The sequence below is a fragment of the Protobothrops mucrosquamatus genome, unplaced genomic scaffold (genome assembly GCF_001527695.2).
Source record: "Protobothrops mucrosquamatus isolate PMUCROS unplaced genomic scaffold, P.Mucros_1.0 scaffold2031, whole genome shotgun sequence".
In the NCBI taxonomy this organism is placed as follows: Eukaryota; Metazoa; Chordata; class Lepidosauria; order Squamata; family Viperidae; genus Protobothrops; species Protobothrops mucrosquamatus.
This window is the reverse complement of record NW_015388140.1, coordinates 28,860-50,194: the sequence shown is the minus strand read 5'-3', so window position 1 is coordinate 50,194 and position 21,335 is coordinate 28,860. Positions and strand designations below refer to the sequence as shown.

General features: G+C 35.9%; 1 protein-coding gene across 1 annotated transcript in view; it reads right to left on the bottom strand.

Annotated features, from left to right (window-relative positions):
* Window positions 1–3,929: 3,929 nt before the first annotated feature.
* Window positions 3,930–21,335, bottom strand: part of LOC107294637 (potassium voltage-gated channel subfamily C member 1-like) — a 31,094-nt gene continuing 13,688 nt past the window's right edge. Inside the window, exons 3-4 of the mRNA XM_015823888.1 lie at window positions 7,069–7,257; window positions 3,930–3,994 (exon numbers count right to left, since the gene is read on the bottom strand). Coding sequence (XP_015679374.1) covers window positions 3,930–3,994; window positions 7,069–7,257 — 254 coding nt within the window. The remainder of the gene's footprint in view (window positions 3,995–7,068; window positions 7,258–21,335) is intronic.

Genomic DNA, 21,335 nt, shown 5'->3' with positions numbered 1-21,335 from the left:
CACGGAAAGAATGGATTATTTTTTGTTGTATTTTTAGAGAAAGTGATAAGCTATGGTATTAAAATGGAAGGAATGTGTTAAACTTGTGAAGGAGTTTCTGAGAGGAGATGAATAGGTGATAAGAAATTTGTAGGACATTATTTGATGGGATTAAATTTCAATATTTTGTTTCGGGTAGCTTTTAATGAATTTTTTAAATGAATTTTGATGATGAAGCTTTAAAGATTTATTTAGAATTATGATATAAGATATAGAAAGAAATGGTTTCTTGTATTATTACAGAAAATGCTAAATTACTGGCTAAAATAAATGAAAGGAATATGAAATTGATTTACTTGTTTAAGTTTAAATATGTATTTATATTTATTTCTGGTAGCTGTTAATGGACTTTTGTTGATTAAGATTGAATTGTGAGGTTTTATGATTTGCTAATAGATAAAAGATGAGATAAAATTTCAGCAACATCACCTTCTCTAACATTTCAGCCTAAAATCTCTTCATGAAGAAAATGAAGAAATTTTACTGGTCTTGATGAAGGGAGAAGTCATATATAAGTCATATGACTTCTCCCTTCATCAAGACCAATAAAATGTAGGCTGACATACAAAAATCCACTTCCTTCCATATCTTATCTCACTCTCTGGTGGAAAAAAAAAAGCAATCTGACTAATGCTAAATAAGAGTAGATCCCTTTAAATGGATATAAAATTATAGTTTGACACATATGTCAAAAGAGATATGAGACAAAACATCTCGGTATCACCAAATTTGATGAAAAAGAACTTAGTTTGGAATTATTTTGGAAATTACTTTCCAATGAAAGTTTCAGCAAAATGTCCATTGGTGTAGTATGGTTTTCTAGTACATACTCAGTTGCCAGGTAGCCAAGGGGCCTATGAAAGATGCTATCTTTCCATGTACAATCATGTCTTCAGCAGTTTTCCACCTCCCACTTTCATTGAATCCAGAGGGAATACAGCAGTGTGTGTGTGTGTGGGAGGAATCTTCCTATGAGTCTTTTTCCAGGGTGAGCTTCAGAGAGATTGAAAAACATACAACCCTAAACATCAACACCTGCTCTAGAATCTTTTGCCACTTCCAACAACAAAGGGGGTTTAAAAAGATACCAAGGAAAATGGGAAAGGCATTTACAAGCCCTCTATGCTCAAAGTTAGCTGCTTCTCCATCCCATTGATTGCAGAGACCATGCTCTGTCCCTCTCTCAGGGCTGATGTAGTTTTGGAGACCCTTTTGAGGATATGGATGAAGAATAAGAAAGCTTTAGAGCTCTGCAATTCTACAGACTGCCTCTGGGAATAGCCTCTGCTACTCCTCAAGGAGATTTTGGTCGCTGTCCTAGGTAGTACAAGATTGCTTCCTTTAAAGTTTAGCTTTCAAATAGAACTTTATTAGACAACCAGCCTGCTTTAATGGCAAATTTTAGTGGACTGTGTTGAATTCTTTGCCATGAAAGTCATGTTCTTTGAAAAATAATAAGGCTATAATAACTAGTTGTAAATGGTTTTTAAAAGGCAGATATTCAAGAGATTTCCAGTATGTGAAAAAAAATGACAAGAGACATCCAAGTTGGCATTTATGTCACATTTTTAAACTGATGTCATATTATGATTATTTTCATAAGATTTTATGTTTATTTGACATCTTTGTGTCCATTTAGTGAAAAAATTAATTGGTTCAGTTACTTGCTGGACATATGCTCAAAGTACCACACTGATTCATGTGATACTATATTCAAGTAATTCCCTTTTAGACTTACATCACAGAATAATTATTGTTCTGGAAATTGAAGATTTATACAGATTCTCATGTGCTCTGATATTATACTATATACTGATGTTTGGGAAACGAACACAAAAACAAAGGCACATATGAGTTTTTATGATAGCAATGTAAATTATTAGATTAAATCCTGATACTGCAGTATCCATGCCTTATCAGTTTATACAATATTCTGAAGAACGTACATATACATTCCTATATATGAATAAATGTTTTATGGATAAATGCCTTCTATAAAAACTATTTAGAAATGTGGATTACATATACTAATTATTACATTAGATGCCTCACTTTTCTTATTAAATATACTGACCTAAACTTTCAAGGATAAGAAAGTTATGTTCTTTTGGATTTTTTTCCCCTGCCTTTTTTGTTTCAAGGAATGGAAAGAATTTTTGAAGTGAGATAAGGAAAAGTAAAGCATCTTGTATATTCATGTAAGTCTTATTGCTACTGTCTTGTGTTTTTCTTCTTATGTTTATTCTATGAAATACTTCACTCCTAAGTTTTCTCATCACCATCGTCATCACCATCATCATCATCATCATCACCACCACCACCACCACCATCATCATCATCATCATCATCAATAGCCTTAGCTTCTTCCTAGGAAGTAGTTAAGTCTTATGATGTGATGAAACTGTAATGTTTTGCTTCAGTGGTTTAGCTATAAGCAAATTTATGATGAAAATTCTAAATGGTATGATTCAAAACTCCATGACTACCTTTAATGTTAGGTAATTTAAAACGTCATTTAGTATGATTAAAAGGTATCTAATTCTACAACTTTCTAAGTACTATCAGCTGTTAAGAGAACCACAGTAGTAACAAAAACTGAATTCACATGATCAACTAAATAAGCCAAACTTTTATTATTAATCGAGAAAGGAGAAATAGAGTGAAATCTACCAAACTCTGTAGGCTTTATCTATTCAATTATGGAAATATTTATTAGTGTTGTGAAGACTGAAGACATCAGTTGTATCAAGGATTCAGGAGGTGACTTCCTCAGACTCTCACCAGTTCACCAACTTATAAGCAAAGCATAACCAAAGCTTTTTCCCTCTTATAGTTCCATTGGGAATCTTTGTATGGTATTTATTTACAATTTCAAAAGCATTTCTTTGGGAAGTTCTGGACATTTCAGAAAGGAATTCTGATTTACACTATACAGCAGGCATCGAAACCATCATACAAAATTTATTTCATGCTAGAATTATTTTGCATAACCTTGTGCATGCATTTTATTCGGAATTCTAAATTGCATACAGTGCCATTTTGTTGTTTCTTGAAACTCCGAGATAAGTTTATATTGAAGTAGTTTCCTGATTTGTATATTGTAAATCCCCAGGTGTTGTTGTTGCTTTTAAAAAAAACAATGTTGGTTTCTTTTTGGTTGAATTCTTTACTGATCACTTAATATAAACAATTTGTCATAAAGGGTCTTCACACTGGATCTATACACCAATAAAGTACAGAGCTGGAAAATTAGTTTAGACCAGCTGTTTCCATCAGGTTCAAAAACTGGTCCCAGATTTCACAAGCATGCCAACAAAAACAGACAAGAAAAGAAGATTGTTCGTACATTTTACACAAGTCTAGTTGGATGAAAAGTTCTTGATTTTCATGTCCTGCGTGATGAACTTATGAAGGCATGGTCAATGTGACTGCCAATTGCACTTTTTAAACCATCCACTCTTGTGATCGTGTATACAAATAAACAATCCATTGCAAAGGAATGTACGGCTTTAGAATATCTTTACAGTTTGCTACCACAACATATGTAAAAGTAAAGAGCTTTGAAGGAAAATATATTACTTTATCTCCCCACCCTCTCCCCAAAACACCCCTTTAATAGTAAAGTAAGTTAACTTGTACAATCTCAGGGATTTTCTTTTTTTTTCCCATGCAATTCATGCTATGAAACAACAACAACGAAAAAAAATCTGCCATTTGTTACATTCTGGCCATAGAGAAATCCTGCATATCTCCCTTTTTGAAACCACATATATCATCCTGCAAACTTGCATGGAGGGAGATTACATTTGTCCAAAGAAGAGGTCTTCTATGCCTGCATAGTTCCACCCAGACGTTTATAAGCCATCATTGTCCATCTCGTTTTCTCCATGTCAAGTCACTTTGACTGCCTCTGTTGGCATATATTTAGCAATGACAGGACTTTCTTTGCAAAGATCTGCATGTAAAGAATATAATCAATACTTGAGCTTCTCTCCTGTGCTTTTCAAACCAAGCTGGGTGTTTTATAGCAAGGAGGAGAAAGGAGAAAGAGCTACATGCAGAGGCAGCCAATTTTCTTCTCCGCCAATATTTTTTTCCCATGCAGTCAGCCAGCCAGCTAGAGACCTCTCTACAGTGTATCTTATTGCTTTCAACATAGAAGAGACACCATGCAAAGTTTTGTCCTACTGCTTGTATTTCGCTCATACTCTTGTACGGTTCCTATGGCTCAACAATATCCTGAGAAAAGCAAAAATCTTTAGTCATTGGCAAGTTTCAGCACTGGACTATATGACAATCTAACCCACTTCCAAAAGCCAGTGGATCTACCATTAGCTGAGAAAAGCACATACCAGGATGGGGTGCACCACCACAAGAAACTATGTGGTGCCTCCAGCGTAGCATCTTATGTATCAATAACATGCAGTGTTATGGCCTGCCAGAGCAACTAATAGTGTCAATTTAGCTCTACGTGGTGAAGGATCTGGTCAAGATAAGTGTTACTAACACCAGTAGTAACATCAACTCCATGAGATGCCATCAAAAGCCATGATACTTTCAAACATCAGGATCTGCTTACAAGTGACACCACACAAGCTAATGAGAAATCATTGCTTTTCTTTCCCCTCTTTTTATTAGCTTTATTATGATTAGAATACTAGAATCTAGAAGACTATTCTTTGCTACTGATCCATGCTATGGAATGGGAGACCAAGAATGTCTCATGAAGTTCGAAGAATTCCAGGCTTGAAGGATCTTTCTACCATTTTTCCATGTCTGCAAACTAAGCTGTTAAGGCTTATAACATTTCAAAACCTTGTTTTAAAAGGAAAAAAAGGCAAAAACATAGAGTATTGGATCAACATCAGAATGGGCAAACCCAATAAAGTACAGCCTGATCGCAGCAGCATCCTTCATGCTTTGACATGCCAAGAGTAGTATCCCTTGCAACATGGCCTTGGCTGGAAATGGTGGAGGAAAAACATTCCTATGTTTCAGTGGTCCCCCTGCTATGATATAGAGAGAGCTATAGAGGGGCTGGAAATAAATAAATGCAAACCCTCAATCTGTCATAGAGAAACTGTAATACTAGCAAGTCACTATGTTTTATGTGATTGTACTGAACTTTTGGCATTTCATACTGTATTATCTGATACTAAAAATGTCTCTATCTCCCCACCCCCTCCATCAAAAGCATTTATAGTTCTGTTGCTATAGAGATACTACTCAATTTGTTTACCAGCATTTTTGCATGCATTTGGTTTCCTCTTCCTTCTGCCAGTTTTTTAGTCATGCATCAAACAGCTCAGCAAATCAGAGGCATTGTTATGCAATCCATGGAATGAAACTCTGTAGAAACACTAAAGGTGTCCCTGATATATTCCCCCACCCTCCCCAACACAGGCCAACAATATGCTGACATTTATGGCCAGTTGGCTCCATCCTTTCAGTCAACTGGGTGGAGTCTCATTCTTTCAGTGGCTTTGGGAGAATTGTCCATTTGTCATCCTAAAAGAGGAACTGTTTAGAAGCCAGCTCCCAAAGCACTGAACCAAGAACCAGGGCTCAAGCTGAATGAAAATGACCAATGTGTATCCAGTATAAAATCGGGTATAAAACACTTTGCTACCAAGGTAAACTTAAGCAAAAACTTTCATATGAAAGTACAATGATCCTGCTATATCTTATCATTACTAAACTTTGAAATTATAATCATGTATACTCTATAGCTGTCCCTTTTTTCCCCCTGCCAACATGCAATGCATCCTACAGGTTTAATAAAGTACTGATTTATGCCACACTCTGTAATTTTTGCAGTGTCTGTAGAAATATTATTATACTCTGCGGCTACAATCCACAAGGTTTTTTTTTGTCATAATCACCCAAAATACAAGTCGAGGTTCTGCATTTACTTAACTGAATATACCATTCAATATTCTGTTCAATATGAGGGAACTGCTCATTTGAAGCACCATGGCCACAATGGAGCCTTTGTCTATGTTTTCTTAAATGAAGAAAATACATTTTTTTCTAAATATGCAACTTGTTAATGTGGAACCTTAACAAAATTGAGATTTTAATTCTCATGGATTTAGATTAAGTATGCCACCATTTGCTTATTTTCCTTTCACATGTGCAGACAATATTGTAAGAAATATTTGGGAAGCTCAGGAATAAACTGCAGTAAAAAAATAAAAATTCAACATCAGTTAATACAACTGAACACGGGAGCATAAAATGGTGGTAGAATTTTGATGCTAGTATGAGAAAAGTGGCTATTGTTCTGAACTATAAAGCATTTATGCCTTTTTAATCAAACTAGGAATTTTCACCAGAGGTGGACAAATAATAGAATATGCCTGCATTGTCCAATTAGCTACTAATTACTAACTTCAACAATGTAATATTTCCAAGTGTTTCAGGAATAAGCAGGAAGAGATACTGTCTCTTGATGACTAGCCTGTTTAATGATGGAGTTTTTCTTAACTTGGTGGTTTACAAACTAGGATCCATTAGGGACATGAGCTTCTGCCAGGAGAAATGGTAAAGAAATATTTTAATGACCACTTTCCCTCTGCAAAGAACTGCATTTGCCACAAAGAAGCTTCCTTCTTGCCTCTGCAAACCTTATGGGAAAGAAGAGTTAAAGAAGGAACTAACAGCAAAATTGTAGGGCTGAAAATATCTGTGGTGATGAAAGAGTGGGCACCAGGCTGGCCCAGTACTGCCATAATAACAACAGTATGGGGGGAAAAAATCTGAAGTGGAGTCGTATAACTACTAAGGTCATAATTCACAATAAAAGAACACCTTGGACATCCTTATCAGGTAGAATTATCTTCAAATAATTGCAAATTGCAAGTGCAAATTTCAGCCATCGCCATTTCTTATCTGATGAATGGATTAAGATGTCTGGCTGTTACTTTCAGTGCAAGAAACCAATATTCTCAAACAAACTTAACACTGTTCAATAAATCATATCTTAAACTATCTTACTATCTATGTGATTAGCGGACCTTATCTACATACCCTTTCTTATTCCTCCATCAGGCGGGCAGGGATATTCCCCGGTTGATAAGAGGAAGCAAGGTCCATATCTCTCCCGAGTGCCAGAACGGGTAAATGGCAGAGCTTCCTCAGGCGACATAGCCTGGTCTATGTGGGGACAGTCTTCATTTGCCAGCGCTGCCTTGGCCACCTCCCCATTCAGTTTCGAATCTTCAAACATATAAGCAGAAGGCTATTGAAACACTAAGCATGCTTTCGTTGACATGAAATTTCTCGGTAGAGTTCCAAAACTAGGTGGTAACGGTATAGGGGAGGGGAAAAAGGAGCACATTTGTCCTGGGTAGCTTGGTGAAGTGCAGGGCACTCTTGTTTAAAGAAAAAAAATGTTAATGGGGGGAAAACAGAAAAAAGAGAATGTTAGCTTGCTAGAAACATGGCTCCTAACTTTGTAAGCAGACGTCTGTAATTAAAAACGTGATTATATCTAGTAGGATGGAAGCTGGCACCCAAGTGATCTGTTTCTCATCTAGCTGCCTAGAACTCACAACATTTTCTGAGGCTGGCACTCACGATGATTCAGATCGCGGTATTGGAGTAACTTCTAGCTTTGTTGTCTTACTTTTTTTTTCCCAGTGTGAATTTTGAACAAACTTATCCTTACGTTTCCATTTCCGTATATACAAAACAGTGGCACTCATTTTATGCAGACACACATAGCATGCAATGAAAATGTGATAGCAGAACATAGATTTTTTTTTCCACTGTAAAAATCCATGTGCCGAGAAGTTGACTGATGGTTCTTCTCCCTCCCCCCCCGCCCCGCCCTGCATATTTCTATGGCAGCAGAGGATGCTGGAAATCTCTGGATAATCAAATGAGATTGGAAAAACAAATATACATGGCACATGATTAAAAATGGCTTGTAAACATGTTTCCATCTGCATGTTTTTAAAGAGAGCTGACTTTGTTTCCTCTGTGTGACTTGCTTCACAATCTCAAAGCAATTTAAAGTGCTCTTTTAAAATTTTTTATTAAAGTGCAAATTAGTATATTAAGAATATAGGTGACATATGGCATAATTCACTGTGGCCAAGAAGGAATCACTTATGTAAAAGTAACCTTTTCAGAGGAACTGACACACTATAATTGCATCATTCAAACTCTCAGTTGCACAATGCTTATTACATAAGATAGCTGGCTAGACATAGAGGTGTCTCTACACAGTTTAAACTAAAGAGAAAATTGTTGGAGCCTAATATATTCTGTTCTTATGCTAGAATTTAATGCTCAGACTTGTCCAACACAGTCTGTAGTTTCATTGATTCATAACGGGTAATTAGTAAAAATCAATCTCATTTAAAAGAGACCATGTAACAATCAAATGTATTCATCAGTAAATAATTTGAAAACTTTCTGAGACTTAAATTTTTTAAAGAGCATAACATATACAAATAACATTAGGATGCCTTGAACTGTGAGATGGGTGGCAAAGTAAATTTGATAAAAATAGTAATAATAATGTTTCTTCCTAAGTTGATCTGCTTTCTTATTCCTGTTATATAATTTTAGGGATAGGTGATCTGATCCTACTTACTACTTTGTGCAGTAAGTAAAATTGGTGGACAAATCACTTTTGATTCTTACAATCCTGTAGTTTATACCTGTTATATTGACTCTATAGTTTATTTAGGAATTAACTACTGTATTTTACATTTATCTTTACAATTATCTGAAAGAACATGATCATACAGAAATAGCCTGGCATGGCATTATATTGTACCTTACCAAATTAGCAAACTGAGTTTTAACAATATCTATTTCTATCTGGCTTTTTGTTTTTTTAAATTGAAGTCTGTTGGATCAAGCAGTTATAAATGGATAGTGCCAAGTACCTGATGCTCATTAACTTTACTATAACTGTATTCAAAATCTAATGACAACTGGCAACAGCACTGAGTTTGTAACATTTCCAGGGAATATCCAAGCAACCACACTTTTAATGCAAAACTAAAATTTAATGTAAAAGTTTAAATTTCAGTGGGATTGCTAATTCACTAGAGAGTATAATGGTCTTCAAAATCTTGTAAGATTTGTAAGGTGAGAATATTGAAATATCATGAGATCTTAGATGCAAATGACAAAATCTCCGCAGATTTCATAGTGAGATTGCCAAAATGTCACGAGATTGGAGGAATTTGTGAAAAATTGATGATTTTAATTCTACTTTTCCTGTGATTTGTGTCATTATGTAAAATTGTTTGATGGCCCCTGCCACCTGAAAAAAATGCCAATCTCAGACCTACGTTTTCTGTGTTGACCTGCTTGCAAATATAGATTGCTTCATTTTTTACTCTATCATTTACATTTGTGTTAATATTTTCCTCCAGCCAAAAAGTAATACTTGGATTTTGAGAAAGTTTGTGCATGTATTGCCATTTTTTAGAAGGAAATGACATTTTGTAAATTGTCATGGAGAATTTTAATTTTTCACAAAAATATATTAAAAAAGCCACTTAATCTGGACTTCTATCACAGAAGAGAGCAATTAAATCACAACATATAAAAGGGGCCAAGACAAGGAAGCTTGTGGGCATTTGGTAGGATATGAATAATTACATTTAATAAATAATACATGGTTTTTAATAAAATTGATTCATTTAATCCTCCAGAAGAAGAGGAAAGATGGCACTTTTACAAGTTGAGTATTATGTGCTTATTTCTTAAGACAGCATATGAACTATGCCAAGACAATTGAACTCTTAAGCCATGTTTGATCCTGGAAATTTCAGTCTCTTTAAAATGATTTTAAAAAAGATATCTGGACATCTTGTAAAATGACTTCATGATGCCCAACATATATCCTCCACCCCCTTGATTCTCACTTGAATTCCCAATTCAAGAAAGGAATCTAGATATTACAGTACATCAGAACCAATAAGCAATGGCCTGTGCCAGTGGTGGGATTCAAATATATGAACAACCGGTTCTCTGTGTGGATGCCACTTCCGGAAGTCCATTCTGGGCCTGGGCAACAAAAAATTAGCTACCAGTTCTGCCGAAGTGGTGTGAACTGGCTGAATCCCACCACTGGCCTGTGCCCATTTTTCTTAACTCACAATTCTCAATTTCTGATTTAGCAACAACGGCTGCCCAACTCAGGAAGTAAGTAAGAAATGATCCTGAGGGAGCCAGAAAAGCTCAAATATCAAATCCTGTTATATCCAGATGATTTCGGTGAGTGAGGCCTGAGCTTCAAAACTTGTCATAATATTAGTGAATCTGAGTTATATCAGTAGAGGAAAAATACAAAGGACAATGATTATCTTCTTAATAAGGGATATTATTATTTTTCTCTTTATATAACATTTGACTCCTGTAATTCTTCAAAATATAATGGAGGTCACATTCAGGTTTATTGGTTTCTATTATATTTTGTTTGTTTGTGTTTGCAAAGAGAAAATGAAAAAAAAATCAAAAGCATGGAATTATGTACATCTCCCCATGCCTCTGCCTCTAATCTCTTGCAAATTCTGTAAATACAAAATATAAGATATTTTTTAAAAATGAAACCAAACTGAGCATTATATGCTCAATTGTAAAAGGTTTAATATACTAGGTCTGCACCATGCTTTGAATTAGATTCCCAAAAACCTTTGGGAGTGAGAATGCACTATCTCTTTGCATGCTTTAAAGCAGCTGCATATTTTCTTAAGTTGGCATGGCAATAAAACACAAAGCATTGCACAGCTGTATTAGAAAGCATAATGCTTCAAAACAGCACAATATAAAAAATAATTTATCTACTCTAAGAATGAGGAAACGCTTGGGGATAGAACAGTGTGACGCTTTGAAAAAATAAACAGGTGGGCACCTACTTTTAAGATCAGGACCACACTTCAAAATATCAATATTGTGTGGTTTCCAAGTATCAACAGATGTGAGCATCATGATGTCACCAGATGGAGAGGGGCCAAAGTCCATGACCCTTTTGATTTGGGAGAAGAGTTTTTATGAAGTGAAATGAATATCAAAAACTAATTTTGAAGGAATGGAACATTTTAAGGGATAATCACTAGAATAGCTAAAAATTGGATGAGAGTTGTCCCATCAGTTGACTCATTTCATTTGTGCTTTTTCACTAATGAGCAATCATAGCTCGATCAAGAGATTATTTGCACCATCACTGTGGATGCATATTTTAAGAATACTGACTATCTTTTTAAAAGACTCCTAAAATCTTCATCTATGATTTGGGATTCAGTAAAGCAGATGATGCAGTCTAAAATAAAATTTGTATTTTAGGAGACATGCCAAGAAACCTTACAATATCATACTTAATATTACAGAGCGATAAGCTCAGTTATGTCTATTGTGAATTAGAAACTTGACATGATGGGATGGCTTGGTAACTTTCATGTTATCTGAAAGTAATGCTGGTGGATTTGGAACTCTTGGTAGGGTGATCTTGGCTGAAAAGGAGGTTAAGATAATGCATGACAGGCATGAGGGAAGATGGGGCCCTGCAGATGAGATGACAGCCAATCCATTCAGAAGAATGAATTCCAAAATCAAACTTGGTAGAAGGCAATGGCAAACCACTACTACTGTGAAGAAAATTATATGAATATGGTGTCATGGTTCCAACTGACAGAGACGAATAAAGCAGAACTCCAAGGCTTGGAAATTCCTCAAAGAACATGTTTATTAGTTACAAAGTATCAGCATGTCAAAAGTGAAACCATGGCTGAAAACTGAAACAAATTTATGCCAGATGATGAAAATCTCATGTCGAAAGGGAATCTCTATAATTACTGGGAAGGAACCTGAAGGGATGATATGACCTAGTCCAAAGCTAGGCCGCTGATGATGCCAGTATTAAAAGAGAAGCTCCTCGTCTTTCAAGGTCATATACATAAAGTGAGAAGCATGTACCAAGGGAAAATTGAAATGGTCAAAGCAGTAATGAAGCCTACTAAATGAAGCCTACTAGGCATATGTAGGTTTAAATGGGCCAGATTAGTTACTATAAATCAGATGACCATATGATAAATATTTCAGGCATAAGACCATGTAAAGAAATCAAGAGTTAATGTCTGTCAACAACGACTTCCCTACGGATGGACTTGGTTATAAATGTTAGGATATTATCTGCTAGAATTAATGTCTGGTAGAATATCAATGTTATATAAATGTGTGTCACCACTAAAAATGCAGTGGTGGAAAACACTGACAACTTCTATTGCAACTTGCATTTAGTAATAAACACAACATTAGAAAAGACGTGGGCACTTCAAATAGTTAAGTGGAATGTAAAAGTTAGAAAAATGAATAAGCTTGGAATTACAGGAAGATTTGTACTGGGGAAAAATAATAATACAGAAGAAAAGTTAACAGATTATTGAAGAAAATATTGCGTTGGTTGCTGATGCCTGCTCCATCTAACAAAACCGCAGATTCTACTCTTGGGCAACATCAAAATCAAGTAAACTAACGAGAGGAAAGCAAATATGGAAATGGAGACGTACAACCCTGGATTGTGGAACAGAACGTGAATTGTTGATGTTAAATATATGATTATGCTTAGGAAATTAAGGAGAGTGGGTGCAGCAACAGATTATAGCCTGGAGAATATAGAATCAGGATATCAGATTAAGAACAATTTACAGTGCTCAGTTTACACAAAAGAGAATCTAAGGACCTGCGGACAGAAATAAGAGACGTAAGCAGGAAAAAGATCTAAAATTTGAAAGATGAAAAAATATCCAAGTTATTATATTCAGCTAAGACAAAGGACGAAAGCCTTGCACGAGAAGAAGGATGTATGGTGACAGACTTCTAATGCTAAGCAAAATACTGGTAATCCTCGATTTACAACAGTTTATTTAGTGACCATTCGAAGGTACAATGGCACTGAAAAAGTGCCTTATGACCGATTTTCACATTTATGCACATTGCAGCATCCCCACAGTCACATGTTAAGATTCAGATGCTTGGCAACTGACTCATACTTATGATGGTTGCTGTGTCTTTTGTGACATTCTGAGAAGCAAAGTCAATGGGGAAGCCAGAATCACTTAATAACGGGGGTTACTAACTTATCAACTACAGTGATTCACTTAACAACTTCACTTTCTTGTGGCAAGAAAGATCATAAGAAGAGGGAAAACTCACTTAACAACTGTATCTCTTAGCAACAGAAATTTTGGACTCAATTGTGGTCGTAAGTTGAGGACTACCTGTAGACAAAAAAAGATAACTCAGTCCAGAAACTTAGCAAATAGATGTTATGTTATTTGAATGATTAGCAATCTTTTAAAGAACAGCAATCACAGAAAATTTACTACTGATATAGGACTAGAATAATCATGGAAGAGGTCCAGGATATGCAAATGAAGTTAGTGAATCCCAAAGGTGCTTTTTCAAAGGCAACTGGGTTTTTGTTGTTTTTCCTTGAAGACATTTTGCTTCTCATCCAAGAAGCTTCTTCAGTTCTGACTGAACGGTGGAGAACAGAAGGATTTATATTCTTTGCAGTTGTCTGGCAGTTAGCACTCTCTCTGAGAGTTGTTGAGGCCACTTGGAGGATCATCTGTGCCTTCAGGGTCATCTGAATAGTGCAAACAGGTATTTCAGCAGTTCCAAGAAGGTTCCACATCCATTTGCACTATTCAGATGACCCTGAAGGCACAGATGAACCTCCAAGTGGCCTCAACAACTCTCAGAGAGAGTACTAACAACCTGTTGACTGCAAGGAATATAAATCCTTCCGTTCTCCACCATTCAGTCAGAACTGAAGAAGCTTCTTGGATCAGAAGCAAAATGTCTTCAAAGAAAAACAACCCAAGTCCAGTTGCCTTTTGAAAAAGCACCCTTGGGACAATCATGATTGGATGACTGAGAATCTCCATACACATGAAGTTAGTGAAGAAATGTATCTACGGGTAGATATATACAGTAGATAATTACCAATTATCTGTTGATAATCCTTTACCAATCGAACTATAAATAACAGAAACATTTTCAGAGACAACATATTCAGGAATTGACTCCCTTACAAAGTAAAGAGTCAGTAAAACAGCAACCATACACAAAAACACCCAGCGCAAAAAAAGGGTAGGGAAAGATATAATGGTTCAGAATAGAGAAGGAAGTAAAACAAACATGCATTTTGTCTCTATATTCATTTCACTTGTTCAGCAAATCTACTGTGAAACATGACAAGACTGGAAGAGATGTCAGCTAGAACACAATTCAAGCTAGAAACACTATAAAGTCTGAGATGCCTAGACAAGCCTACTTTCTTAGCCGAAGCAAAAAGACCGAAATGAGCTCATTAAATAAGCAAACCTGGAAAGTGAAAAATATGGATTAAAGTTAAAGTTTAAAGTTACAAAGGTAATGTCAACCGGCACGCTAATGAACTCAGAGTTGATGTGAGAGAGTGAATGTAGATGATAGTTTTGATTTTCTGGGACTCAGAAATCAAAATGGACAGCCGAGCAGTTTGATTCATGGGAAGAAGGTAAGATCAAGGGTATTTCTGTGACAACAAAAATCAGTATAATTAAAGTAATGACTTTTCTAGGACTAATATGCAACTCTGAAAGCTGGACATTGAAAGAGATCAAAAGATAGAATATAAATGGCTTTAAATAATAGATTTAGAAACAATTATTACGTACCATGGACTTCAAGAAAATCCAGTTTGTCCTGGATGAAATAAAGTCCTGATTAGTCACTTGAAGTGATGACCAAAAAGCAGAAAGTCACATACTTTGGGCTTCAGATGTGAGCAGGCAATGGAGTAGAAAAAATAACAAAGCCTGGCAAAATTGAGGGAAGTGGAAAAAGAGAATAGAACAAGTGGATCAATGGGGTTTAGAAGATACCTGGACTGTCCTTGGAAGAAATAGGAATTATTGGTTGGAACAGGCTGAGATAGTGGGCATTTATCTGTATAACTGCCAAAGACCAGGCCTGACTCAATGGAACCAAACTTAAAACATATTTTTTAAAAATAAATAAATGTTTAAATTAACTTAAAAATAGGATTTTCTTTCTCCGTAAAAATCCATTTTTGTTTATGCATTAACTGAGAGCAAGTTATTTAGCTATTAGTTTAGTTCCAAGTAAAAATATTTGTTTGATTATATACATGGTTTCATTAGATTTGGTAAAATTCCAATACAATTACATTTAACTCACTTCTGAGAAATTGCACTTTACATTATTAAGTTAAGAATTTGGGGGTTCTTGAGATGAATCATTAATATCCTTTTTGTTTGCTCTTCTTCCCACCCCACTCCTTATAATTTATGCATATTTCTAATGGTTTTTGTTACTCATGCTTTAATCACTGTGGTTTAAGTTATGCTCAACTAATATATGACAGATTAGGATCCAGCCTTCTTCATTCAGAATAATACAGTATTATAGATTACAGCCATATATTTATTTCTCTTTTATTGAGAAATAAACACAAAAGCACCTATCTAGATTTGCTTCATTGAAAATAAAAGGGACATTTTCAGTCAGGCTCTAGATTAGCAAAATATCTGTCTATCTTGTGCAGCAGACTCTGCACAGAAAGAAATGTTATGCTCCAGTGGAATTCCAAAAGGATTCCAATTCTGCTCCATTGTTTGTTACTCTCTTAGGAGTAGTTCCACTGAAAACCAGTCGACTCATTTTGATTGTTAAGGGTAGAGTAGCACATTTGCCATTAATTATAACAGAGAAGAATTACAGAAGAGACAAGAAAACTCAGACAAGTAATGATGACATGAGAAAATGACAGCTCAGAAAGACGATGGATACAAGTACAGCTTCGAGCTATGACAGAAGTGATTTTGAAAACAGTGGTGGAATCCTCTTACAGCGGATACATTTTGGAATTATTCTGCTGGAGAGCTATGCATCTTAACTTGTTTCCCATGCAGATAGTACTAAAGAGAGCAACATAGCCAATTAGTGCCATGTTGCATCAAGTACTTACTTTTTCTTTTGGTATTTATACCTTTTTCATCAGGATTTGTGTGTGTGTCACAACCTCAGTGGAGTTTACCTACAGCCTGTGATATCCCTTGTTGTTTTGGATTTAAAGAACTGTACTCTAATGTCCTTCTGTTGCCCAGTATGGAACTCAGGTTGATGACAATTGAAGAAAAACTTCAGAATATAAAATGTGACAGTCTGTAACATACATAAGTTGGAAGCAACATATAGGAGTAAATAAATAAATAAACAAATAAATAAACCAAATAGTGAGAAAGAGAGAAAAAGAGAAACATGAAGAACATGTAAAGACTTCAGTTGTTTCTATACAGAAGTTGATTTTAACTATCTCAAAGCTTTATAGTTTTTTTAGCTTTTTGAACCAGTAATATTGCTTTTCATAAAACTTAGAATTATCTTATGCACGTATCTAAGTGTGTGATTCAATGTCATCTTTGTAGCAACAAAGCTTACCTTGATAAAATTTAGTTTAGCATACTAAATCCAGAGGCCCTTAAACCCAACCTACCTGTGAGTAGTTACTCACCAGTGTGTTGAATTGGATCCCTCCAGGAAATGTAGGTCCCAGTAAAGATCTTTCAGCCAATAATCTCTCTCAAACCTTACTGGCCAACACTGTGATCTCCCTCCTAGACAATACCCCCATTTTTAGAGACACAATATCTCATACCTCTACTAATGAGTGAGGTAGCACAATGGTTTACTGACCGCTGAAGCAAGGGGTTAAAAATAAGCACGAGAAGTTCAGGCAGTCTTTCCTTTACAGGTCACTCTGGAAAGTTACAGTTGGATAATCCTGAAAAAACGGTTTGTTCCCAGCAGCACTTCCAAAAATGTACCTCGGAACTTGAAGTGGTCTTGCAGTACTTACGGCCTATCATAGATAGTAGCCCTATCTATGAAATCATACTAAAACCATAGCAATGTTCTGTTACGATGCGCTATGCACAAGTCAAACATTATATTACATTCAATGTACAGCTGGGAGAGGAAGATTTAATGTGGATACTACCTCTCTCCGTTACCCTTTAAGATCCCTGAGTTTAGATTCATTCTTAGATAATAAACACTTCAACATGGTGATCATGGGATCTATGCCATTCATGGAGTGGGAATGAATGTGAAGGACCATGAGCGCAAGAATGGTTAGTTAATGAAAATAGCAGATGCAGAAGAACCTCAGCAGAAGTTTACATCATGTATAAGAGAGTAAGAAAAAGTACGCTGAAAAGATTCTTATGAAATGATTGTTTGCTCCCTTTTCTAGTTGTGCAAGCTAATCATCATTTGTTTTCTGTTAGTGGCCTAGTATAAACTTTATCACCAGCTCTAGGATTCAAATCACCCATGCTTTAGGCTTCCCATCTTATTACAAATTCTGATTTTAAGACATAATTCCGAATTCTGATCAGATTATTATCTTGGATTTTTTTTTTAGTGCAGCTGCATTGATGTTGATCAGCACTGGTACAGAAAATGACCATTGAAGGTCAGATGGCTGTCAACGTGACCTGTGATTGCATCATTTTCAGTGAAGCAAATAGATTTGGATAATGCCACAAGGTAGAGAGATGCTCATTTTGTTCCTACCCAGTTTCAATTGGGTGACTGACATTCACATTCACAAATTTCCAAAGTCAAATACATAACATTGCTGCTAGGGTTTCATTGCATGCAGAGTGAATGATTGTCCAATCTTGGTATTTAAGGAACTGTAACACAGTTGCCTCTATTTATTAATCACACATGACTGAATTCAGGATTTAGACATTCCTAGACAGAGATTATATTGCATTGCTGAAGCTAGAATTTCAAATTGGGATAACCATAAACAGCATCATCACTGAGTTATTTCTTTTAAGTACAAAGACATGGAATATGCTGAAAAGACAGCCAGGCTAGTATTGCAGTGAATGTGAAAGCCGAGAACCAGGGAACCTCAGTATCTAGTCTACCTCAGCCACTGAGGGGGTTACTTTGAGTCAGTCCCTATCTTTTAACCTAATCCTTTAGTATAGATCATTTTGGAGGAGAAAACACAATGCATACTATTTGACCTCATATGTTTTAATAAAGAAATGTAGAATTTTAGACCATGATGGTTGATTCTAGGGAGACAAATTAAGTCAAGGGTGGATGAAATGTTCCAGTAATAACTCAAATTCAGTGCAAGTTTGGGAAATAAGTAAACAAGTCTTCAAATTCTGTTCAATTTCTACTTGTGTTCTCTGACATATAAAAGCAGAGAGCCAAAGTGAAATAGACTTTCAATATAAATCTGGAATATAAATCTCACTTTCGTGTCTCAAAAGAATCAAAAATATCGATATGCCATTGTTTACACTTTGCTGTTTCAGTTCAGAATGGATCCGTCCCAAATGATCCTTTATAAGATGTGAATAAGCATTATAAACTCTGTATATTAAAACTGCATCTATCAGCCATCTTCTCCTCCTCAACCTCATCATGCTTTAGACTTCCGACTTCCTATTGTATGCTATCATGCAATCACACAGTGAGTTTCTCCAGCCTCATCAGTCTCATCAGAGAAATGTTTAATGCAGTGTTAGCAAGACCTCTAAAATATTTCTCAATCTAACAGGCTCAAAGGAGAAAGCTTGCTATATAAACTCCATTTTCCTGGGTTTCTCATGGAAATGTAATGTGTTTATATCCCTTTCTCTGGTCTACGAGTAGCTGAATCACACTTATGCCTTGATCATTGCAGCAAAGGGTGTTAAATTAAGTGATTGAAACAAATAGTATTGTGCTTTTTTTGGTCTTTGTTCCTTTTTGTAAACAAAGGGCCTGTTAACATGAAATCTCTGGTGATTTTTCACTCCCTCTTGGTCCTGATAAAGTTATCAAGAAGGGCAAGGACTCCAGTCCAAAGAACATGAAAATAACTAGCCCCAAATTAAAACAAACAAGTATTTATGTATCGGTTATTTAAGCCTGTTATAAATCTGAAGACTGGAATATCTTCATTTTTGTCTTACGTCTGATACCTCAGTGGGGGTGGAATGAGTTGAATTACCATTTAATGAAGGATAAAGTTTAGGGTTGTTGTCAATGGGATGGAGCAGTTGGCTTCTACTGAGCATAACCACTGGTCCTGCTTGGTGCATATTGTTTTTATTAAATGGGAGCAATACCATTTCCAAGTTCCCCCTGAATATATTGGAGATGGACTCTGAGGCCTTCTGCATGTGAAGAACAAACTTGACTTCTCAGTGATGACATGTCATTGTATAGTTCCATTTGGGTTAGGTAAAGGGAGCGTTGCTATACCTGTGGATATTGCAAGCACATGCTATGCTCCACCAGTTTTTTTTCTGTAATTAAAACAGTGGGAAGCTGTTTTCCTGCAAAGCAGTCAGCTGTTTATACATATAGATTTGCTACACTGTCTATGGACTCACATGGACCCTCAGGCATTCTTAGAAAATAATAATGGTGGCTGACTGCAGAGGTTCCAGGAAAAAGGCAAAACTAGCATGAGATTACAGACTGCATTTTGATAATAGGGGGAGGAGAAATTATTAGAGGGGATGGCAGGAAGCACCATCACTAACCTGCCATTAGATACATGGGTATTTTGCGATGGAACAATCTACGTGCATGAGGAGGTTAAATGCTTTTTTGGCAACCATTTTGTGAAAGTGCTCACATCAAGCGCTGAAAACTGCAAATATGCTCACCAAACACAACATCTTGCCTGACTTTTACTGCATTCAAATATACCTCGTTGGCTTAATAATTTTGCTGCTGTGCAACTAAAATCAGGAATCACTTTTTCCTTCAATAAGGCAAAACAGTTCTATTAAAGTAAACTATCCATTATGAGGTAGGTAGTGCAATCCTGTAGTGAAGCGGGTTCTAATGAATTCTCCAAAATGAGACAACTAGACCATCCTAAATGAAATGGTGTGGTACTTAGGCTCATATCACCTTAGTCAACAAACCGACATATTATCCTTTATCGTACCTTTACTACATTGGTTGGACTTGGCCTGAGATCATTTGTTTCAGTTCATCTGGTAGCCTAGAACATGTTCCCTACTTCTAAACACTGGAAAGTTGCACCGAACACAGGAAGAACATCAAATATTTATCTTTGACTGTTGACAGCTTGAAATCTGATGAACAAATGCACCCATTTTACTCTTTTCAGTAGCCTTTTAATCACTCCAAAACTCTTTAGAAGAAAATAATAATAATAATATGTCTCTTCGTTAATGTGGACTGTAAAAGCTGGAGAAAACAGATACTTGTGCAAACATGAAGGAATAGTTTTCCACCGGAAGTGTTACTAATGCTACTACTAGCAGAAGTCATTAGAGGGAGATTTAAATAAAATTTTGGGATATTTTAGTACATTAGATAAAATAATCTAATTTTAAAATTTCCTACTGCACCAGACTATCGCTGATCAATATCTTATTGCAAGGTGCACAGAACATTCATTAAATCTGCCTCTGAAGCAGCTATTTCTTTGTATTCTATACAGCAAAGTAGCTGATCACTACATGGTAGAAATTATAACAAAACTGTAAAGAAAGCATGTTTCTTCAGATATGAAAAAGAGGGTAATTAAAGAAACCTAGGATAAAGTGGGCATCTACATTCCTTCTCAGATGCTATCTACTTTATAGGTCAACATCCACTGATAATTGAGTGTTGGTTGTGATTCTCTTTGGTTTATTTTCACTTCCAGGGTTGGGATATCTAAGTCCTGTGACTGATATTTAGAAGTTTAACTTATGATGGCATTCGTATACAGGAAATAGGATTTATTTGGAATCTCCAGATCTCTTGATTCTGGATATGACAGAATCCTCCTCAACTCCTCAATGCCTTCCCTGCCAATTAAGATTAAACATTTGCTTCTATTGTATTGAATAAACAACCAGGTACTGTAATCCAACTCTATTAAACAAATTACAAATGGGCTCTTGGAGCTGATGAAAAGCACAAACAAACTGTTGACTTTAAGGCTCATGCATGCAAGCTGGCCAATTGTTTTCTGCACATAACCCTTTTCATGTATAGAATCATTTGTGGACATCCTAACATGAACTGGGCTGCATAGAAGTTCTAGCCCAGTCATAACCAGTACAAAAGAGCTGCTTGGCTTATATCATATACAGTACAGTTCACTTCATACTGCACATAATTCCACATGTGAGAAGAAATAGACCAATGATAACAGGTGGCCACAAACTCTTTTTACACACATGGGTCACATATGATTTTAGAGCCTTCATGAAAAC